The following is a 24,283-nucleotide window of genomic DNA, read 5'->3' as shown; positions in this document are numbered from 1 at the left end:
TTTCATTAGTGCTCTGTTTCAGATCATCAGAAAGTGTTCCTAGCTAAATTGGAATTTATTCGTTGTTGCTGAATAAGTAAATTACCATAATTTGCATTGTGGTTCTTGTCTAGGCATGGCAGTGTGGTTGATCTTTGTTTCTCTGTCAGTCGCACTTTTTTACTTGGCCTGTTCTTGTGTACCCTCCCTGTCTCTTGTTGGGCAGGAGTCTGCCTCCTGGCACTGTAGTTGTGGCACACTGGGAGTGGGACTCAAGAGGCCCGCTGTAAGTGCTGGTTTCATCTTTTAATAGATAGTCTTGTTAGTGGTCGTTTAGTAGCTTATGTGAACCTATGTATCAGTGAGAGCTTCACTACTTTGGGGTCATGTTTGTTACCTTTTTGTAATTATACACAGGTGGCTGAGTTTCCCTTACACATGGTTCCATGTCTGAGCTAATCAAGGCTATTGGTTCTCATTGTAAAGAATATTTTTTTTTATTTAAGGAAAATACTAAGAAATGGTAGTGTTTTATTTTTTAAAAGGAGGATTTATAAAGACATGAAACAATAAGACTTAATGAAAATCATTCAATGAATTTGTTGTAGCACTGTGTATAATTTCATAAGCCATTGTTAGTTTGTGCACTGTGTGTCCTTACCAGTTTTTAATGAAGAGCCTATTCATTGAAAAATTCTCAAGTTTATGTTTGATAATATACAGCTCTAAAGTAATAAAGACTATAATAGCTAAAACAATAGATGATGAATTTTGCTTGCATTTTTTGTATTTGTCTACTTCATTCTTTATATCTGTGGGAGTTTTGGTGTTTATGCATCTTTTAGATCACAAGTTTTGATTGCCAGTAGTAGTTTTAAAGTCATTCTTTTATTCATATCTAAGTAATTATATTTCTAAATTATTCATTTATCAATAGGTTGACATGAATTTCATGAGGAAAATTCCCACAGGAGCGGAAGCATCCAATGTTTTGGTGGGAGAAGTGGACTTCTTGGAGAGACCGATTATCGCGTTTGTGCGACTGGCTCCTGCAGTTCTCCTGTCGGGGCTGACTGAGGTCCCTGTGCCCACTAGGTAATGAGTCCTTCGTGGCTGTCCTGTGGACCCACTGAAAGCGTCCTTGCTCTGTAATAGAGGCTCTGTTGGACTGCTGGTTTTCAGTTGTGCCAGTGCTTTTGAGTACCAGAGTGTAAATTATCCTCCCTCTTCCAACTGTTACCTGATTCCATTCTACAGCTGACCTGGACCTTACTGTGTAGCCAGCCTGGCCTCTGATTCCTCCTTTTCCCTCCCAAATGATGAGATCGTAGCTATGAATCACCTTCTCCTGCTATAGTAATACTGTATGAAAACAGTTCTTCATTTGTATCTTTATAAAATATTTGGTATCTTAGGAACTTTTGTTTTATAAAGCCAGTCATTGAGATTCATTTTTGTGCTGGGTACCCAGAAGATGGCTTGCTCAGGTTCACTTCTCATTCTGTTCTGGGCTGCACTCATCCTTTGTGTACTCATGCAAATTCTTTGTTGTGGTTTTCCATCCATGTACATTGGATAACAAATTAATCTAGCTTGAAATCATAAAGAATAATTAGCAAGTTGTGTTAATCAGCACATGAGCCATGAAAAGGACATCTGCAGATCGTTAGTATCAGAAGCTTAATTGTGACTATGACTTGTTTTGAAATTAACTTTTTTTACTGTATTTTTGTTTGATGGGTTTTTTGTTTGTTTGTTTGTTTTAAATGAAGTCACGTGTGTGGTCCAGGTTGACTTCTTATCCCTGACTATCCTTCTGCCTCAGCTTCCTGAGAGCTGACATCCGGGCATATGCACTGTACTAGGGGGATTTTGCAGCAGGGAGCTTCCACAGTACCATGGAGAGGTGTGGTAGATTATGTGTTCTCATGACCGACTCAGTAATTAAGAATTAATAGGAATTTGATGGAAAATACTTATTTTATATGTATTTATTCCGTTTCCACTAATGATACCGTGTTGGTAAGTGAGGGAAAATTATTCGATTGCCTCATTTGTAAATTTTCATAAAGCAGGAGCATAAGTATTTGGATCAGAATATTAATATTTTATATAAGGCTGAAGTAATGATGAAACCCATTATTTTGTATTATTACCTACAAAAATAGTTAAAATATTAGTATCTACTCTATTGTTTTTTTTTTTTTTTTTTTTTTTTGGTTTTTCGAGACAGGGTTTCTCTGTGGTTTTGGAGCCTGTCCTGGAACTAGCTCTTGTAGACCAGGCTGGTCTCGAACTCACAGAGATCCGCCTGCCTCTGCCTCCCGAGTGCTGGGATTAAAGGCGTGCGCCACCACCGCCCGGCCCTATCTACTCTATTGTTAACAGGGTGCAACTATACTTTTTATTTAACACTTAAATAGAAACAGGTCTGATATTGAAGTTGGGAATTCTTTTCCCTCATGGAAAAGTTACTTAACTAGATGTCATATTTATAGTGTTAAAGCGTCGATCCAAAATAGTTCCAGACTACATATCTTTTGTGTGTATATTCTGTACTATTTGATTTGACAGGCCTTGCTTTCAAGAAATCAGTGTAGGACAAGGGATGTGTCTCAATTGGTAGAGAGATTGCTTGGCATGCACAAAGCCCTGGTTCAGTTTCCAGCACTCCATAAACCAGGTGTGGTGGGCCACACCTACAGTCCCCTCACTTGAGTGGAGGGGCAGTGGAGGCTGGAGGATACAAAGTTCAAGGTTACCTCTGGCTACACAGTAAGTTCTAGATCATCCTGGGTTATACTACCCTTTCTCCAAAAGAAGTCAGCATGGAAACAGTGTGGTGCTGCAAATCTGCCACGCAGCACTCGGAAGACTGAGTGAGGAGTTCGAGGTCAGCCTGGTTGTTTCATCCAGAAGGATATAAAAGATGAAAATTTTTATGAGAAACACTTCCTTAGTAACTGTTTTTGCACTAAGGAAGATGGGAAAGGGGTAAGTTGGTAGAGTTAATTGTGAATGCATTTTATAGTTTCATGATCTGATTTTTGCTTGTTTTGTTCGGTTTTTGAAATAGGATCTCCTGTTGCTTAAGCTGAGAGGATGACTTTGAACTCAGAGCCTCTTTGCCTCTGCCTTTCAAGTGTTGGAATAGCAGGCTTGCCCACCACACTCAGTTAAGATCTGTTTTGAATAGAATTGCCATTTTTTCCCCCTTGATTCTTGTGGGTGATTGCAAAGAAGGTCTGTGTGTTGCTTCTGTGTTTATAATGGAATTATTTGTAGAAGTTTCCTGGATTTGTGTATATGTGTTGTTTCTTTTAAAATCTGCATATTTCAATCTTTCCTTAGGTTTTTGTTTCTGTTACTGGGCCCAGCAGGGAAGGCCCCACAATACCATGAAATTGGCAGATCCATAGCCACTCTCATGACTGATGAGGTAATTACAGTCAAATCCCTTTGAGCTAGACAGTGAATATGCAATTACAGCCCTTCTTTCTCTCATAGGAAAGCTTATAAAATGATCTTTGATGTCTATGCTATTTTATTTCATATGTACTCTTCTAACACATGCATTTGTTGAGGGTTTTAAGATTTATTTCTTAGCAATACTAGGTAGTTTTTCATCTGTTTTATTGCTATTCTTTCAATTTGACGTTTTGAAATTTATTTGGTCCTAGCTTTTAGGGTGTTGCCTTTTTGGGGCTTCCTTGGGTCTTTTGCCGTTTCTCCTTACTTCTGTCTCTTGATTTTGTTGTTGTGTTTGGCTGTAAACTCTTTAGTGATCAGGACTTCTGCTTCTTTGAGAGAGATTTCTAGAAGATTTTGCCAGACATGCCAACATATCTGCACAGACCATCAGAAACCCTGTAAACCTGGACCTCGTCCATGTCAGCTCATCATACATTTTTGTAATCACTGCCATTTTTCTGGTCTAGACTCTGACCATTACTGTGGCCACTCAAGTGATTTTTTTTTCTTTGGAGTTCTTACCTGTATTGACAATAATAACATATATATAAGTCTAACATTGAATCCAGAATTTATCCATAGCCTAATTATTTAAAGTTTTTTTTTTCCCCCTTTTTTGAGTTGTGTTTTCTCTATAATCCAAGCATACTTCAAACTAACTGTGTAGCTGAGGTTGGTCCCACTCTTGGGAATCTTAGCTTCGTCTCTCGAGCGCTGGGATAAAGATATGAATCACCACATCTGCTTTACTTTACGTTCAGATCAAACCTTGTTCTGGTATTTTCAGGGAACCTTGCACGTATCCTATGCTTACACCCTGCTCTGGCCATAGTAGCTTCCTTTCTGTTTCTTGGATGAGTTTTGCTCTTCGTACCCCTGTACAGTACAGCTATGATTCTGTCTTCCTAAGTACTGTTTTACCATTTCCCTCAGTTATTACTGTTTTGTTTGTTTGTTTTTTTGGTTGGTTGGCTTTTCTTGGATGAAGTCTTTTATATAGCCTGGACTGTGCTCAAACTCACACCAGTTCTCCTCCCTCTGCCTTCAGTTGCTGGGTTATCAAGTCTTCTCAGCAACATTTTTGCTTGGCTGCTTATTTTTCTCTTGTCAGCTTTCCATTCTGCACTTTGTTTAATATTTATTCTTTTTTTGAACTTTTGTCCCTCTTGATCATAATTATTTTCAGGATAAATAACACTTTAATGGCAGAAATACAATGACCTGACATTATTGTAATGAATTATTTTGTAGTGAATCGATTTTTATCTTGTAAAATTACTATTTATCTGTGAAATATTTTCTTTGTACCAACTCATCATTTTCTTCAGTTATTTGTTGTTGATTGATCTATTTATGTTAGTCCATACTAATGATGGACTAACTCTTGCTAGGTGAGGTGACTGTCTGCAGCTGATGAGAATTTATACCATTTTTAGTGACTTTATTTTTGTTATTTATTTTATATTCTATGCATATGTGCACAGGGGAGAGAGGTACATGCACATATGAGTGCAGGTCCTGTGGAGTCCATGAGGTTGTGTCATATCCCCCAGAATTGGAATTACAAGTAGTTATGAGCCACCCTACAATTCTAGGAACTGAAAGTGTGTCCTCCGCACAGTGCTGCTGTTAATCATGGGCTCTTGCTCCAGCACAGAATTTATTACTGCATCTAAAGTGCATTTTAATACAGTCAGTTCTTTCTGTCCACTGTCGAAATCCTTATGCTCGGTATCTTCTCTCCTTAGATTTTTCATGATGTAGCTTATAAAGCAAAGGATCGAAATGACCTTTTATCTGGAATTGACGAATTTTTAGATCAAGTAACTGTCCTTCCTCCAGGAGAATGGGATCCTTCCATACGCATAGAGCCACCAAAAAGTGTTCCTTCTCAGGTAAGAACCTGGATATGCTTCTAGGGGTTTTTTCTTTTTTAAGTTAAAAACTTGTAATAAAAATGTGAGTTATGCATGTTTTATAACTCAAAAGTCATAACTATTTATAGTGGGTATGTCTTAGTGGGTGCACTTTGTCCGCATGCCCAAGGCCCTAAATTTGAACCCTGATACTGGAAGTAGGAGCTACAGGAACCAAAGGTAGATTCAGGGAGGATGTTCTTGTGTTACTATGTCTCTTGTGTGTTTGTCTGTTGTCAGCTTTGTGGTCCTGATTATTCTGTACCTGGACATGTAAATGTTAATAACCTGCCTACTCTTTTGTTATTTGCATCATTTTAAGTTGATCATTTGTGTGTGTGTGTAATCTGTCTTTATTCTTCATGTGCCATTATCAGCACTTTAAATAGTATGGAATAATTTGTTTTTGCAAGTTTGGGAAATTTCTGGCATACATTTTTGAGCCACATCTCTTGCCAATTGTGGGCTTTAACAAGTTGCTTTATTCCTTTATGAAAATTGGTTTATGTGAGCTTCTCTTCCCTCTCAGGTCAGTTCTGGTAAATTCTGTTTGCCCATTGTGACCATATTTTAAATTTTCTTGGGAAAGTTTACCTATTAAACTTTCCTTGGTTTGTGGAATTATATCCTGACATATCTTTGGTTTGACTAATAGGTAAATTATTTATTATATTTTTCAAAGAGTAGTTTGTAAAATTATTTTAGATTTTTTAAAAGATGGGTCTTTTTCTGCTTCATTCCTCTCACTATCCTCCAGTAAAGATTTATTTTATCCTTCTTTCCTTACATAGTTAATTATTTCCCTTTTAACGTTTTCCTTTTTTTACATTTATTTTATTTTATATGTATGGGTGTTTTGCCTGCATATGAATGTGTACCACATGCGTGACTGGTGCCCAGGATCAAGTATCCCAAAACTGGAGTTATGCGTAATTGTGAGCCACCATGTTAATGCTGGGAATTGGACACAGGTTCTCTGAAGAGCAGTCAGTGCTCTTAACTACTGAGCCATCTTTCTAACCCTCATCTTTTAAATTTTTTGTTTAAAAAAAATTATTTCGTTTGATTTTTGTTTTATAGACAAGATTTTCTTAAACTTCTAGTGATCCTCCTGCCTTAGTGTCTTACTAGAATTGTAAGCATGAGCCACTGATTGATACTTCATATTTTCATGTTTTAGCTACAACTTAGCTATGTCATACGTTCTTTTGTTCTTACTTTCTTGGGCTTCTATGTTGTTTTTTGTTTCCCCTTTGATGTAAGGGGAAACACATTGGTTTTAGCTCTAGCTACTCTGTATTAATAAAGTGTTGTGTATCTAGGTCCATGGGAGTTTTAAAACTTCACAGGAGCTCTTACAGATGCATATATCTGTCTTGCTCCCTGCTTATTCTATTTCCTCCCTCTTTGCATTATGTATGTTTATCTGCACATAGGTATTCCTTTAGCCAGTTCTTTGTTGAGGTAACCTATGAAATACTCCTTTTGTGTTCGTGTCGGGGAGAAGATCCTTTATCTTAGAAGTGGTTTCATTGATTTTAAAATAAAATATAAGGGGAAACTGAAGGAATTCTTGTGTTACTTATCTAAGGAAATATTTTAGGAAAGGAAAAATGTTGGTTTCTGCCTTCTTTTCTCTCCCTTCCTCCCTCTTTCCTTGTTCAAGATCCTTTTTATAGCCCAGATTGTTCTTGAACTCAGACTTTCTGCCTTAGCCTCTTGAGAACTGGCAGTGCAGGTGTATGGAAAAAGTAGTATCTTTAAAAATTAATGGAAAATTTGTTTTTGGTAGTTAACCACGAATAGTATTATAAATATTTTGATGAAAAGGTGCTTCTTTTCGAGAATGTTTATGTTTATAGCTGGGTTTGCTAGTGTCAGCTTCCCATAAGCTTGAGTTGTTTAGGAAGGAGGGAATCTTACTTGACTAAGAATTTCCATAGGCAAGACTGAAGTCTGTAAGGGCCTAGCTCACTGTGGGCAGTGCTACCGCTTAGCTGGTGGTCTTGGATGCTATAAGAAAGCAAGCTGAGCAAGCCCTGAGAAGCAGGCCAGTAAACAGTGTTCCTCCCTAGTCTCTGCTCCAGTTCTTGACCCTAGGTTCCTTGTCCTGACGTCTCTTCATGAAGGACTAAGATCAGGACATATGAGCTGAACCCTTTCCTCTCCAATTTGCTTTTAGTCACAGCAGCAGAAACTAACTAAAAAAATAGTTACTGCAGAACAGCAATTTGAAATGGTATATTTATCTTATAATACACTGATATTAGAAGGTGCAGAGAGCTAATTATAAATTTATAATGTGAACAGAAACAGATGGTAAATTCTTTTAAATTGCATCTTTTTAAAATGCTATTAAATGTTATTTTTTTGTTTGTTTGTTTGTTTTTCGAGACAGGGTTTCTCTGTGGCTTTGGAGCCTGTCCTGGACCTAGCTCTGTAGACCAGGCTGGTCTCGAACTCACAGAGATCCGCCTGCCTCTGCCTCCCGAGAGCTGGGATTAAAGGCGTGTGTCACCATCGCCTGGCGTGTTATTGTTTTAAAAGGTTATACTAGAAAACATTTTTTCCCGTGTGTGCTTGTGTAAAATCCTCATGAGATGTAATATTTCCTCTAGCAATCTCAGATACCTTGTCAGTTTTCTTAAAGTTGAATTCTAAAAGTATGTTTCTGTGGAATTCAGGAAAAGAGGAAGATTCCCGTGTTTCCCAATGGATCTGCTCCAATGTCTACCGAGCCTCCTAAGGAGGCTGCTCATCATGCCGGGCCTGAGCTGCAGAGGACCGGACGGTGGGTACAGTTGTTTCTTTGGGGGATTAAGCACTGGTTTGATAGAAAGGCACCAACAGTCTTCTCTTTTAACTCCTCAAGTATTTGGAACCTAATCTCGTACATTATTTCTTCTGTGGTTTTGTAAAAACTCATTTTCTATAAGATATATAACATTAAGGAGAATTTATGCATTTTAAAACAATTTTAATAACACATACCAATTTTTAAAATGAAAATAATGGGACATATATTCAAATTTGTCATTATTATATTATGTGGGTTTTTTGGTAACATCTACAAAGGTTCTGAAAGAAAATATAGATTCTTTTCCTAGTTAAAGAATTATGAGATTAAAGTGGAGTTACAGTGAATGATTTTTATACATTGTGCATGGATTTAAAACTTACGTGAACATTACTTTTTGAAATACTGTAAAATTACATGGACAAGCATGTTTAAACCCTACTATTGGCATCTGGAAACATTATTAGGAAATTAGAAAGTTAATTTTAGAGTAAAGGATAGAAATGTTACCTGGTAAAGTGTAAAAAAATACCTTTAAAACACTGTGTAGTAGTTGATTGTGGCAGCATTTCCATACTGTTGTGAAGTAAAGCTATTGGTGTTAAATGGGGCACTGGTAGTCACTGTGGTTTTAAAGGACCTAGAGTTCAATCTTTGTTTATATAACTAGGGTATCTTATACAGACACTGTTGACAAGAACAGCAGCTAATATATTCAACACAGTCAACATCAATGACTAGTGAAATGGAACAGAATAAGATTTTATCTTTGTGAATGTAACAGAATAAGATTCTATTTCTCCGCCAATAGTGCTGGTCTCCTATTGGCTGTAACCATTTCTTTGTACTTTAGAGATGGAAGTACCTAGTTAGAGGCACATTCCTCTCAGGCACCTGAGAGCCTCCTTTGCCACCTGTTAAGTTATCAGTTGTTCATTTGATGATGATTTATTTTCTACATTGTCATTGATACCTTTTTAATTGAAAGCTGATTCCTTTTGTGACAGAATCACTTCCGCTTGTCAACTCGCCTTTAGGATTTGTTTAGTATCTAACTTAAAAAAAATAGAATGGTAAAGCTTGAAGCATCCAAGCCCTCAAAAGTTTAAATTTAGTATTCATCTATTTTCTTTCATTTGGTATATATATATATATATATAAAATCCCCTGTTTCCTGAGTCATAAGACTGTTCTGAATTTTCAGTTCAGCAGTATTTATTTAGTACCTTTTGTATACCAGGCAGGGTTCTGCTAACAAGAAGCATGACATTGAGCAAAAGTCCCTATCTCTTAGGGTGTTTATGTTTTATTGGGATATTTTCAAATTAAATATATCTAAAAACCCATTTTTTAAGTTTAAATGGTATGGTTTTGATGTTTTAATGCAAATATAGGTTTTTATTCTTAATAAAACCTTTTAGTTTTATTAATATACTCATTACATATGTAATAATGTACTGAAATAGCTTTAAAGGTTTTTTCTTGGACAAAAATACTCATATAAATAATTCAGGAGTTAAAAATCATTAGACATAGTTCTTAGTTGACTTCTGAGTTAAATGTTAGCGAGCCACATTCACTCTACTTATACAGTACTTACTGTGTAAGCTATAGCTGCCCATTGCCTTTCTGCTCTGTACTGCAGATAAAGAATAGAGTTGCAGTTGCACATTTACATGCATGGCTGGTTAGGTTTTGTTTATTATATGTTTACTTGTATATTCGCATTCCAAGTTGCTCCTATAAAGTCATTTGCCTGCAGCCTTTTCAGCATATATAGTTTAATGTTATGTTTCCATTAACTTAATGAGATCTTCTTTCTTCTGACATCATTCATTAGAGTCAATGAGTATATCTTCTATAAGTTATACCGTGATTTAAATTTTTATTGGCAAAATAGTAAGCACCTACAGTTTTATGTAGCCCATAGATTTAGTGTGAACTAGTTAGAATCCTCTAGTCTACAGCTTGACGAGTTTCATCTCACCTATTTAGGCTTTTTGGTGGTTTGATACTTGACATCAAAAGGAAAGCACCTTTTTTCTTGAGTGACTTCAAGGATGCATTAAGTCTGCAGTGCCTGGCCTCGATTCTTTTCCTATACTGTGCCTGTATGTCTCCTGTAATCACTTTTGGAGGGCTGCTTGGAGAAGCTACAGAAGGCAGAATAGTGAGTACAAAAGATTGGTAGTGGCCAGGCTCCCAGCTCCTCAGAGGCAAGTGTCTGTATGCATTTGTCTCACTATTCGTGCTTGTATTTGAAGAGTCGACCCACAGCATTAACCTGTCCCAAAGCAGACTTCCCCCAAAGGTAATTGCTGTGGAAAACATGGGGAAGCCATTTGAACAGGAGAAGATGCACAGTTGAGGTAAAAACAAAAACCAAACAAACAGTTTATTTTACCTTGCTTGATGATATGGTTATAAATTGAGTAAAACTTCCATTGTCTTCTGGGGGATGGGTGGGTTGCGGGGGAGATGAACTGCTCTGGGTGGATCATGGTGGGAAATTTATCCATTGGGCTCCCTGTCCTGTTAGTTACCATAGGGTTAGGGTTGTGACTGTATTTAACTCCTCAGCCCCAGCTGGTCACTGAACTGAGACCGTTTGAAACAACAAATGTAGCTATAGAGTGGATGGAATTTTAAAGTTATGTTTGTTTTCATTTTGCTATTTAATCTATCTGAAAGTTGACAAAACTTGTATTTGCAATTGGGTGCTGCCTCCCTTTTCCCATGTGAATGTAGAGTCCTGTTTGCTGTACTTGCTAATAACTGTGGAGGAACTGGTGCGTCATAAAATTTTGAATGGCATTTTATGGGGAATATACATATATTTTAATGGCATTTGAGTGACATTTATAATTCTTGATTTCTAATGTTTGTTTTAATAATACTTTTGAAAGAAATTTTGTATTTTTATAGATAAAAGGTTAAAGCAATAGCTAAAATATAAGTGGTGACAATTCAATTGTAAAGACATCTTTTTCTAAATAACTGAAAATTTCTAACCCTGAATTTGGTTTTTACTACTTAGATTCCTTTTTCCTTTAGTCATTGCTCATAATATGTTTTTAGTTGCTATGCTGTCAAAAATTACACGTATAGCTCTGCTGGACACCGTGACGATGTGGTTAGTTATTACCTCTTAGAAATATTGCTGCTTGGCTCATGGACTGTCACTGCCTGTCTTCTCCTTCTGCCCTTGGACACCATGTACCCGAGATAGTATGTTTGAGAGACAAAGGTAGCAGAGGGAGCCTAAGCAGAAAGGTGGACAGTAAATGGGAGCTCATGTTCCCTGCAGTGTTTAACTGAGAGAGGAGAACTAGGGAATGAAGAGGCAGAAATAGAGGAAACAATGGGGAGATGAGGTGTTTGTTTCCATTGCTTTATAGAAGTGTACATTTTAGGAGCTCACATTCGGAAGCATAGAGCAGCAAGAAGAAAGAGATTGGAGACTGTTGAGCTTGAGGTGACTTGTAGAGAGGGAGGGTGTGTGGGAGCTTCGATGGTTATAGAATGGAAGGAGGAGAGTGGCCAGCAGACCAGACCATCAGAGCGCAGAGTGGGGAGGAGCATGTGAAGCAGCTCCATATTAGGGGAAGGTGGGGTGGAAGTGGTAAATGAGGAGTTTGTGGTGACAGTGTCCGCATTTTTGACCCACCACGTGGGGGAAAGGCCTCTGCTTTGTGCTCACCTGCTCCATTTGAGTTGTGACATGTCCTTCTTTTCAGTTTTTGTGTCCCCTCCTCTGAATTTCACTTAAGACATTTTCACCTCTAACTCAAGCTCACCTTAAATTCAGATTTAAAATGTACATATTTTAGTATAATTAAGGAGCTAGTGATTGCATATCAGTGTTTTGTAGTGAAGCCCTATTTTTTCAGAGAGAAAACATTTATTTTTAAGATTAATATGTTATTAATATGGAGGCTTGTTTTTTCATATTACCATTAGTTCAATTATATTTTGTTACTTTATGATTCTGGTTTGGAAGATGCTGTTGGAGTTGATGAGAAATGCTGCTTTTGTGTGATATTCCCAAGGTAATAGACATGGCTTGAAGGTGCCTTTATAAACACTCGTGGGGTCTCCTAATCGTCATCACCCTGTTTAAAAATAAAAACCCTTAGACTCCCAAGTTGCCCCAAGACTGCATTCCAGGCACTGGCCAGGCTTCCAGGGCAACCCCATCCTCCCTGCTCTTGTGCTGTCTCTTGTTTCAGGAGCTTTGTTTCTTATAACTTCTTGTCTTGCCTTTACCAATCCTGGGCTTTCTCCTTTCTGGATAGCACACCCCAGTTGGCCTTGATGCTTAACAATGGTAAATTCTTTTCCTTTCTCTCTGATCCTACCCTTTGTCTAGTGGCATAGCACATTGTCATTGCTTCACCATTTAACCTCATTAGCCAGCCTATAATGCCATAGTGAAACAAAACTTTACTCTGTCTTACTCACTGAGAACTCCTCCAAGACTTTCATTTCCATTGTTCTCATTTTGCTGAGCTTTAATGATAAAATACTTACTCATTTATTGTCTCTGCGAACTTACAGAGTACTCCCCACCTTGTTTGTGTTACCTCTATCATTTTAAAGTAAATCAATTAAGACTATCACTTTAGATTAATTTCTAAGAAATGTATGCAAAGTTTTTTTTTGTTTTTAGAAAACTGAGGGTCACATGTTTACCTATTTGGAGATTATTTTTAATCACCATCTTGAGTATTTAATGTGCTTTTTATTTTTAGAGTAAAAAAATATTTATTTTAGTCATAGAAGAGTAGTAAAAATAACTCATGCTTTTCTGCTTGTGTGGGCTTAGAAATAAAACACCACAGATGAACTTGAAGCCCTGTGTTTCCCTTTGCGCCTTTTGTGTCTTACAATATTGAGTGTTGGGCTAAGGATGATTGCCAAAAGTTCAACTAAATATGCAAAGACAAAGCAATTTTCTTGATGTACTTGATACATGTGTAACTGCTTGGCTAGCATCTGTGTTCTCCAGATGATTAGAGATCACTTTTTGATGTGTTACTTCTATTCATTTTCCTTTAAACAGAGTGCAATAGAGTCTCTTTTTGGAGCATCATTAACTGGGATTGCATATTCATTGTTTGCTGGACAGCCTCTAACAATTCTGGGGAGCACAGGTCCAGTCCTAGTGTTTGAAAAAATTTTATTTAAATTCTGTAGGTAAGTAGTAATTCTCATCCCCTCTATTTGTATACCCGTCAATTATGTTTTGTAGTATACTGTTTATGAACTGCAGTATCTTTGTGTGCTTTATGTGGTTGTCCTACCAAGGCTCCTACTACCACTTCTCCTCAGTAATGTAGAAGTAAGGGAAAGTAAGATTGCCTATCAATGTTCATTTAGTGGATGTGAGTATTGATAAGCACATTTGGAGAGCAATAAAAATTCTTAGTGCTTGCAAAATTAAACCAGTAAGGTGTTTGAACTGTTTGTTAGGGGAAATGTAGCTCTTACATAGGATAGAGTGAAATAGATCTTGAAAGCCCAAGGCTGGCTTTTTGCCAGGCGGTCTTGTGTAAAGAGGAAAGGGCTCAGAGCTATCAGAGTGCACGGTTAGTATCTTATAGCTAGGCTGTTCACGGCGTGGGCATACTATAGCTAATATACTTTGAATTCAGCATTAACAATACCATTCCCTGGATGGCATATTGGCAGTCAAGTATTTTAACGTGAAACAGCGGAGGTATCTGAATATTTGTTGTACTTCTATTGCCCTGATTCTCTGCTTATTGGCTAAGCTGGTTCTAATTTTGATATGGCGTGCTCCACTGACGAGCAGGGCTGAAAATGACTTAGAGTATCTCTTATTTGAAATTAAAAGTAAGAAACTACTTTTTTGTAGGGATAGTGGTGGGAGAAGAAGGAATAGGAGTGGCAAGATGTTGGGGTGCTGAGTGTTTTCACCTTACACATGGATTCTTCGTCTTCAGAAAGCCAGGCACAGTTGCTTTTAACCTGTCATTTGTTTGATATAACTGTTTGCTAATGTAAGGGCTAGTGGCTTTATGCCTTTATTGCCTAGCATATTTTCGCCGTAAATCTTTAATATAATAACCAAGTTTCCAGTTGAAGCAGAAAAACACAGAGCTTCATCTAATCATTATTTTGGCCATTTGGTAATTGTTATTTTTAAAGGAATCTTGTGTTGCTTGTGTTCTTACTGCTTGTTACGAAAAAGCTTAGGTGCAAATGCTATTCTGTATGTACATGGTGATCATGTTCCCATTTATACTTCTCAACAGAGATTATCACCTTTCCTACCTATCATTAAGAACCAGTATTGGTCTGTGGACTTCTTTCTTGTGCATTGTATTGGTTGCAACAGATGCAAGCAGCCTTGTGTGTTACATTACTCGGTTCACAGAAGAAGCTTTTGCCGCTCTCATTTGTATCATATTCATTTACGAAGCTTTGGAGAAACTCTTTCATTTAGGAGAAATATATGCATTTAATATGCACAACAATTTGGATGAACTGACCAGTTACACGTAAGTGCTTCTTATGTTAAAGTTAAGTTTCTTCCTTATGTTAAAATATCTTTTTTCTAAAATATCAGAGCATTTTTTCTAACTTTTTTTTTTGTTTGCTTGTTTGTTTTTCTGAGAGTTCAGCATGGTGGGACACGTTTTTAATTCTGTTACTCAGGAGGCTAAGGCAGGAGGAAGTACAACAAGTTAAAGGTCCACCTGTGCTGCATAGCCAAAAGAAAGAAAATGGAATTTTTGCAATGTAGTATTCACTGTATCTAGTTGTATTTACCATCTAGGCCATAGTATAATTGTCATTTGATTCAGATGAAATTTTATTCAAACATTCATGGGTAGAATTATAGTTGATAAAGTTTATTCACTTGTTTACTGGTATAATGATTTTATGTATTCCTCGCATTTTATATAATTGCATTTTTAAAGTATAGAATTTCAACAGCTGTACCTGTCATTTTTACATATAGTATACTGTCGTCAAGAAAGGTACTTCATTAGTGTCTTTTCGTTGCTCTTGAGATGGCACTCAGGGCTTTGTGCATGGTAAGTGCCTTAGGGTTTCTATTGCTGTGAAGAGACACCATGATCATGGCAACTTTTGTAAAGGAGAAAGTTCACTTCCTGTTGCCTGTGGCTCAAGATGCCTTCTCCAATATCATGTCAGGAAGTGAACTTTGTCACTGGGTTTAGCTTGAGCATAGACCTTATAAGGCCCACCCCCCACAGTGACAACTTCTACAATAAGGCTATACATACTCTAACAAAAGCACACCTAACAGTGCCACTCCCTTTGAACTTATGGAGCCAATTACATTCAAGTTACCACATTCCAAACTCCCTGGTTTCCATAAGCTTGTAACAGTATCATAATGTAAAATGTATTTAGTCCAACTTCAAAACCCCTTATAGTCTATCACAGTACTCATGTAAAAGTCTAGAGTTCAAAATCTCTTCTGAGAGTCATATAATCTCTTAATTGTAACTCCTTATAAAAAAATAGATCACATACTAGCAACATATAATGGCACAAGGGCATATATTACCAGTCCAAAATGTAGGGAAGGAAGCTTAGTAAAGAAATGCTGGCCCAAAGCAAGACTGAAAACCAGCTGTGCAAAGTCCAAGCTCTGTATTTCCATGTCTAATGTCAAAACACTCTTGAGATCTTCAACTCCTTTCTTCTTTGTTGACTACAACACAGTTCTTTCTCTTGGGCTGGTTCCACTCCCTGTTAGCAGCTCTCCTCCTCAGCATCTCTAGCATCCTGGATTCTCCAAGGTAATCCAGGCTTCTCCTTCATAGCTTCACGCACTGGCCTCTGTAGACCTCTTTTCAGGGACACCCCTGATGCATACCTGGCTTCAACTGCTTTATTTAGTCACAGAGGAAGATTCTACAACCCTTTTTTTTCTATCCTTGACTCTAAAGCCAGAACGACACGGCTGAAGCTGTCAAGTTTTACTGTTTGCTGGCCTGAAACATGGCCCTCTCATTCACTTATATCTTCTGGTTTTGATGGTTTCTGGTTTTGATGGTTTCCTTCACTGCCTGATCTTGGCTGTCCTGAATCTCATCTGTCAACCAGTCTGGTCTTAAACTCAGAGATCCTCCTGTCTCTGCCTCTGAACTACTGCCAGCTCTGAGGTTATCTTTAATCCCTATTCACAAATTGGAGGCTTAGCTGGGTAGAATCTTTCCCTGAGGTCACCACTCCCTTTATTCCATTTCTTGATCTGTTTATCTCCTTGAACAAAGGATTTTGCTCCATTCCACTTCCTGATGCCTTTTTTCTCCTCATATAGTAATTTTTGTGTTTTTCCTTGCTCAACTTGCTCCTTTTCATTATAAATCATTATAAGCATGAAGAATAGTAACCACATACTAGGCTGTTTTGAAATTTCTTCTGCCAGTGGAATTAATGAAAAACTCTTCATTTTAGCCTCAAGCAGACTTTTCAGAAAATGGCAAAAAGCAGCCACACTCTTTACCAAAATATCACAAGAATGATTTCTAGACAACATATTAAAATTCTTCTCCTGAAACCTCTTTAGTCAGGCCCCACAGTTCAAATGACCCCGAGCATCACTGACCCCGTGCTCCTACTAATATGGTCATTAAGCAGCACTTAAAGCATTCCACTGCTTTCCTAACTTAAAGTTCCAAAGTCCAAATTCCTCCAAACAAAAATGTGATCAGGCCTATCACAGCAGTACCCCAGTCCCTGATACCGATTTCTGCCTTAGTTAGGGTTTTTATTGCTGTGAAGAGACACCATGACTCTTAAAAAGGAAAACATTTAATTGAAGTGGCTTGTAGTTTGAGAGATTTAGTCTGTTATCATCATGGTAAGAAGCATGATGGCATGCAGGCAGACGTGGTACTGGAGAAGGAACCGAGAGTTCTACATCTTGATCTGCAAGTAACGTGAACTGAAACGTGTTACTGGGCATAGCTTGAGCATATATGAGACTATGAAGCCCACTCTCACAGTGACACACTTCTTCCAACAAGGCCATACCTTCTCCAACAAAGCCGCACCTCTAAATAGTATCACTCCTTATGAGCTTATGGGGGCTAATTATGTTCAAACTACCATAGTAGGCAAGCTCTATCACTGAGCATCTCTAGCCTTTTACATTTTTTTTTTAAAGACAAGATTGCACTATATATACCTGGCTGATCTTGAACTAGCTATGTAGACCTGATTGGCCTTGAACTCTGCCATTTTAATTAATTTTTTTGTTAATTTTTTGAGAATTACCTGAGTACTGTATTAACATCATTTCTTCCCTAACTTTTCCCCTTGCAACTCTTTCCTTGTCCCTTGCCCTCTCAAAATCATATCTTTTAACATTATTATTGTTTTACACACACACACACTGACATGCAGTTGGATTTTTCTTTGGACCACCAGCTCACAAATAATGACACTGAGACTTGTTAATTATGAATAGCTTAGGCTTGTTCCTTACTAACTCTTATAACTTAACCCATTTATGTTAATCTACATTCTTCCATCTTGCCTGTTTTCTCTTCATATCTTCTTGCTTCTCCCACAACATTCTGAGATTCATCTCTTTCTCCCTCTTTGCTTGGAAGTCCCAACTTTACCTCTTGCTTGGCTCTTAGCCATTCAGATCTTTATTAAACCAACTACAGCAGTATATCTCCACACAGTGTACAAATATCCTCTAACACAGACAGACACTTCTGAATATATAAATACAACATGCTGACCCCATTTTATATTGCTTGAATATGTTTGTTTTGGGGGTTGACCACTTTGACCTATCACGGTACTTGTCCCTGGAGAAGACTGATTTTTCTCTCTCTTAGCAGCCATTGATTGTCTGTGGCTCTTCATCTACAGGTGGGGCCTTATGAGACTGCCCTCATCCCTAGTGGGATGTCTACCAATGTCATTGTGTTGGTTTTGTTTAAGTAGCTACATTGTTAAGATTTCATGAGTACAGCTTTGCTAGGGTGTCTTGGTCCTCTGACTTTTATAGTCTTTCTACTCCCTCCTTTGCAGTATTCTCTGAGCCTTAGGTGTGCAGGTTGTGTTGTAGATGTGGGAATGAGTGCCCCACAGGTAGTTGTTCTTTGCATTCTCACCCATTGTGGCTTTTTGTGAGTCTCTGCTGCAAAAGCAAGCTTCTTTGATGAGGGGGGAAATTAACTGTGCACACAAGAATAGGTCTTTAGAATGTAGCTTGCAATTGTACTGGTTTAGCAAAGTGAAAGATTCACCTCTAGGGTCCACGACCTCATTAGCTGAAAGTTGTTTATAGTGCCAGACACGAATTCCCTCCAACTCAGTGAGAAATGAAAATTTTAAGCTTTAAATAAAAGAATATTTGAAAAGTCATATGTAATGATTATAAAAAGTTTCAGACATTGGGACTGGGAAGATGGCTTACAGGTTAAGAGCACTGGCTGTTCTCCGAGAGGACTTGGGTTCAATTTCCATCACCCACATGGTAGCTTACAACTGTATGCAACTTCAGTTCCAAGGCATCTGATACCCTCACGAAGACATTCATGTATGCTAAACACTAAAGTACATAAAATAAACATTTTAAGAAAAGTTACAGATGCAAAATAAAAGTCCAGTATGTCTGAAATGCCCTCTTTGCTGTCCAGAAGTTGCATGTGCTTCTGTGCCACTACAAGGAGAAATGTGACCATTAGGACACAGAAGCTGTGCTGTAGAGATGGGTAGCCTTTGCTGCCAAAACTGACACCTGAATTCAATCTCTAGGACCCAGATGGTGGAAGGAAGGAACCAATTCCTAAAATTGTCCTGTGACTGCTACAGACGTGTGGTGGCATGCCCAGTTTCCCCATAATAAATAAATGTAAAAGCATTCAAAACATAAACAGAAATAAAAACATGAGAGAAGGCAATCCGGGTGTGGTGGTTCATGTTGGAAACCTAGTGCTTTGGTAAAGTCGAGAAGATCAGGAGCTCAAGGTCAGCCTTTACTGCAGGCTGGGCTACAAGAGGCAAACACACCCCAAATAATCAACAGCAAAAGGCAAATAGGCCACTTTTTTGGCCCTATGCCACAGATCCTTCTCTTCTGTCAATCCATTTTTATCTTCCTGTTACCTTCTTTACAGTCTTAGCAAAGTAGGGAGGGGTCTGAAATAATGGACCCTGAGCTACTTGGAAGTGCTAGACATGTCGATGCCCAGTCCCATGTGTAACAGCCTCTTTATATCGTCTTTGCTTATAATGCAGGGTGTTTTGACATTTACAAGTTGGTAGTTTAGGTGGTTTTAGATATGGACTGAACTCTTTGATCTTAGGCATCTCATATTATGCTGGTGGTTTTATTTGTTGAAGAGTGAGTGTTACACCTAAGGATGCAGGTAGTCAGAGCCTATCATGCCAAGGCTCTGGGCTCATTTCTCGTACCACAAGGTAGAAAAGGTTCAAGTTGTGGACTAGCCAAAGATGATGAACTCCTTTTCCTTCTGCTGGGAGTGTAGTCTGTGCTACCACATGTTAAGAAGGTTAAGATCATGAAAAGTGAGCATAAGTAGGGCAGTGGTGCTGTGGAGGCCAAGGGGATAGGATGGAGAGGTGAACAGTCTTGCTGTAAACATGATGGTGTCGTTTTCTCCTTCCCAATCATATCCAACTAGTGTTATTAAGTAAATGTGTCACTGTCAGTTATGTTAGTTCTACTAATGTCACCCAAAAGTTCCTTCCTTTGGCTGGTTGTTTCTGAAGCATTTTCACCTTCTCCCCTTGTGCTCTGTTCACCTTTTTTTCCTCCCATCCACACTGCTCCTGCAGCTGCTCCCCCACATTGTATCTTTTTTTTTTTTTAAAGACAGGGTCTTGCTTCATAGTTCCTGCTTGCCTGGAACACCCTGTAAAGCACCATCATGGCTTCAGACTTGGGGTGCTCTGCTTCTGCTTCCTCTTTTACTTCTTACTTTCCATGCTTGCTACATGGAACAAATTCTGAGATATTAAAAGTTACAGTCTTCCTGGTCTACAAGAGTTAGTTCCAGGACAGACTCCAAAAGCTACAGAGAAACCCTGTCTTGGAAAGCCAAAAAAAAAAAAAAAAAAAAAGTTACAGACTTGTGCAATTGATTTAGAAAAATGTAAACATTAAATGTAGGATTCTTAAAACTTATCTTGCTCTGATTTCTCAGATGTGTTTGTGCTGAGCCATCTGACCCTAGCAATGAAACTATAGCACTGTGGAAGAGGAAGAATGTGACGGCAGAGAGCATTGTTTGGGGAAACCTCACTGTATCTGTAAGTACATTAGGGATTGAGAGATACTTTAGATCCGTGGGAACCTGACTTTTATCACTCCCTGTTTCCTTCTGGGGTGGTTTCAAGCTGTAACTTGTACTGACCTAGGATTTTCAGCAGTCTTCCTGTCTTAACCTTCCCTGTGCTAGAATTCAAGATGTGAGCTTCCATGTCCAGCTTTCTATTTGTGCTGAACTTTTCTTCTTGATAATGATATGTATATTGTTTTCAAAATACGTTCTGTAATTTTTTTAAATGGTCATGTTTTAATGTGCATCTATGTGGGTGTGTGCATGAGTGCAGGTACCTACAAAGGCCAGAAGGTGTCAGATTCCCAGAGCTGGAGTTTCAGGCAGCTGTGAGCACTCAATAAGGGTGGTGGAAACTACTCCAATTAAGAGCAAATATGCTCTTAACCTCTGAGCCATCTCTGCAGCCTCTTTTGTGTTTTTTTTAAGTGATGTGTAAAGCCCTAGACCAGCGCTTCTCAACCTCCCCAATGCAGTGACCCTTTAATACAGTTCCTTATGTTGTGTTGACCCTAACCATAAAATTATTTTATTACTATTTCATAACTGTAATTTTGCTACTGTTATGAGTCATAATGTAAATATCTGATATGCAGAATATGATATGCATAACTGACCTAGATCCAGGGCCTTACACATACATACAAGGCAAGTGCTTTACTACTGAGCTATAACACCAGACCAGATGTAGTTTCACTAGAAATTTAATGACAGTTTTGCTGCTCATGAAAGACCATGTTTCACTCCCAGGTGTCAAGTCAGAGCTGAATTAGTTGCCTTTAATTTTTCCTACTTTCTCTAGGGTGAGTGGTAAAGCCTCATTTATTTCAGGCTGCCATCTGAATATAAATAGCAGACTTGCCTTGAATTTCCGGACCTTCAGCCTCACCTCGAGAGAGATAAGGATCACAGATACGTGCCACTGTGCTCCTCTCCAGTTGTCTTTTAAGGCAGTGCTCTGTTCCTGCTCCCTTAGCATCTATAAAGAGTGCAGTAGTGATTTTCTGTCTGCTGCTTTTAATTAAACCAGCTGTCAGACAGTGCAGTTGTGGCCTCCAGGGATGCAGAGGAGACATTTCGGTTAACAGTCACTGTGAGCCTTTCTATAAAGGGAACATGCAGTTGAAAGGAAGGGGAACCTTGGCAAAATCCTCCATTGTGGTGATTTTTAAAGGAATATCATAGTCTTCTAATTCTGAGTAGAATATAAAATTGATGCCTTAGATTCCACCATATTCATGAGTACTCTATTAGATACTTGAAAATCTCCATGTCCTTCCTCTCCTGTCCTCCCCTCCAGGAGTGTAAGACCTTCCATGGTATGTTTGTGGGGTCAGCCTGTGGTCCTCACGGGCCCTACGTTCCCGATGTGCTCTTCTGGTGTGTCGTCCTGTTCTTCACGACGTTCTTTCTGTCTTCATTCCTTAAACAGTTTAAGACCAAGCGTTATTTTCCTACCAAGGTAACTGGATTGAATTTTGGTAATATTTGTGTTTTATTTTCTTTTGATTTATTTCAAAGCAACAGTTATTGATTAAAGTTATTTTTTTATACTAAATAGTTTAAAAGAAATTTTTTTTAGTAAAAAATATATCATCTGGGTGGTAGTGGTGCATGCTTTTAATCCCAGCATTAGGGAGGCAGATACAGTCAGAGCTCTGAGTTCAAGGCCAGCCTGGTGTATAGAGTTCTAAGATAGTCAGAACTGTTGCACAGAGAAAACCTGTCTCGAAAACGAAAAGAAAAACAAGACTCTACATATATTGCATATCTGGGCATAGAGAAGGAAGATCGTACTGTGAGAAAGTGGAGGGTAGCTGTGACTTTTTCTTATGCTTCGGGATTAAGTGGATAGGCATATGTAGCACTCATATTAAAAGTCTCATCCATACATTGGGGACATATTTTATGAGAAAGACATGAAGTATTTACAAAGTCCAGGAAGTAATTCTATGTTTATGTTAATGTAATCTCTACTGTAGGTACGATCAACAATCAGTGACTTTGCTGTATTTCTCACAATAGTAATAATGGTTGCAATCGACTACCTTGTAGGAATTCCATCTCCTAAACTTCACGTTCCTGAAAAGTTTGAGGTAAGTATTAAAGCAAGTGGCTATTTGTTTTTGGAAATGCCAAACTACTTAGTGAGGAAAGGACTTGAGGCCAGGACATTGTTCTTATTAGGCAAGAGCTCTTGTGAACTGCAGTCAATTTACCTTTTGCATTGACAAATATTAATTTAAGTTTTAGTAACTCCTGTCCTCCAAGCACTAGAGTGATTGCTCTAAAAATCAGTTTCATGTTACATCATTGAAATGTGTTTGATCTGATAAGGGGCCAGATTTTTGTCTGTAGTTGTTCTGTGCCAATTCTGACTCAGTACCATAACCTCCCCATAACCACTAGTTTCAGGACTCTAACCCAAGGTACGTTAAGAATTGATACAAAAGAAATTTATTTCACTATATTTGGAACTACATAGTTTCAGGCCAATCTAAGCTACTTAGCAGCACCTTGTTTGTTATCCATAATAAACAAATTCAAACAAACAAACAAAAAAACCCGAACCCCAAACTGCTAGTCTCTTAGCAGTAAGCCTCTGTTCATAACTCTTTGAAGATTGGGTTTGCCCCAGTGGGATGTGGTCTAGTCAGTAGGTCCCATGCCTTTCATGTGTCTGATTGGCTGGTGGGGACAGTCTGGCTGAAGGGCTGAAACAGAGAATGGTGGTGTTTCCCTTCCCTGCTTCTGTTTGTGTCTTCCTCTCCAGGAAGCTTACTCAGAAACACAGTCATCTCAGGACTTCAGGAGGGTCAAGAAAGCTTCAGGGTTTCTTGAAGTCCAGACTGTACATGTCACTTTGGTCTTACTTTGTATATAAGTTACAAGATGATCTTGAGTTGATGGAGAGTTGGCAGGTTCCATAACAGGGCATGCTTGTAGACACAGGATGAAATTTCTGTCACTGTCTGCAAAGAATTTACCACACACCCTAATTCAGCTTTTCTTCTATCCCTTGGCATTTCATGGAATGTGTTGTAGAAATCTAGTATAGTAGAGGAATGAAACATTTTTCTTTGTTCTTAAACTTTAATAGCCTACTGATCCAAGTAGGGGCTGGATCATAAGCCCTTTGGGAGATAACCCTTGGTGGACATTGCTAATTGCAGCCATTCCAGCTCTCCTCTGTACCATTCTCATCTTCATGGATCAACAGATTACAGCTGTAATCATCAACAGAAAAGAACACAAACTCAAGGTATTCTCAGAGGCTTCTTTGAGGGTATTTTCTTTAATAGCAAGAATACTTAAAAATACATTTGAAAACTAGTTTCTTCCTTCTTATAATTAATTTGGAACTTCAATATAAAGGAACAATCTAGATTTACTAGTGTTCGTTTCTCTCTTCAGAAAGGAGCTGGCTATCACCTTGACTTGCTCATGGTTGGTGTCATGTTGGGAGTCTGCTCTATCATGGGCCTGCCGTGGTTTGTGGCTGCGACAGTGTTGTCTATAAGTCATGTGAACAGCTTAAAAGTCGAGTCAGAATGTTCTGCTCCAGGGGAACAACCCAAGTTTCTGGGGATTCGTGAGCAGCGGGTCACAGGGCTGATGATTTTTATCCTGATGGGGCTCTCTGTGTTCATGACTTCAGCGCTAAAGGTAAAAACCCTTTGTGGCATGGTGGCAGTGTTAACATCCCGCTTAACATTTGTACGCAAATGTATGGAAATGAAACGTTGAAATATGTGTGGAATACGTAAAATCAGCGTGCACCCCCCCTCCCC

At 38.4% G+C, this 24,283-nt stretch overlaps 1 protein-coding gene across 6 annotated transcripts in view; it reads left to right on the top strand.

Annotated features, from left to right (window-relative positions):
* Slc4a7 (solute carrier family 4 member 7) overlaps positions 1–24,283 on the top strand; it is an 85,989-nt gene that overhangs the window by 44,780 nt on the left and 16,926 nt on the right. For all 6 annotated transcript variants that reach the window (XM_041662990.1, XM_041662988.1, XM_041662989.1 and 3 more), the window contains 12 exons: positions 917–1,074; positions 3,331–3,418; positions 5,199–5,345; positions 8,051–8,157; positions 10,159–10,333; positions 13,226–13,359; positions 14,442–14,687; positions 20,358–20,463; positions 21,793–21,954; positions 22,475–22,588; positions 23,593–23,754; positions 23,907–24,158. In XM_041662990.1, the coding sequence (XP_041518924.1) occupies positions 917–1,074; positions 3,331–3,418; positions 5,199–5,345; positions 8,051–8,157; positions 10,159–10,333; positions 13,226–13,359; positions 14,442–14,687; positions 20,358–20,463; positions 21,793–21,954; positions 22,475–22,588; positions 23,593–23,754; positions 23,907–24,158 (1,851 nt within the window). The remainder of the gene's footprint in view (positions 1–916; positions 1,075–3,330; positions 3,419–5,198; positions 5,346–8,050; positions 8,158–10,158; positions 10,334–13,225; positions 13,360–14,441; positions 14,688–20,357; positions 20,464–21,792; positions 21,955–22,474; positions 22,589–23,592; positions 23,755–23,906; positions 24,159–24,283) is intronic.

Source organism: Microtus oregoni, unplaced genomic scaffold, assembly GCF_018167655.1.
Source record: "Microtus oregoni isolate MIOR12 unplaced genomic scaffold, Mior012 000013F_ref0000133, whole genome shotgun sequence".
Lineage (NCBI taxonomy): Eukaryota > Metazoa > Chordata > Mammalia > Rodentia > Cricetidae > Microtus > Microtus oregoni.
This window is presented reverse-complemented; position numbering and strand designations above follow the sequence as displayed.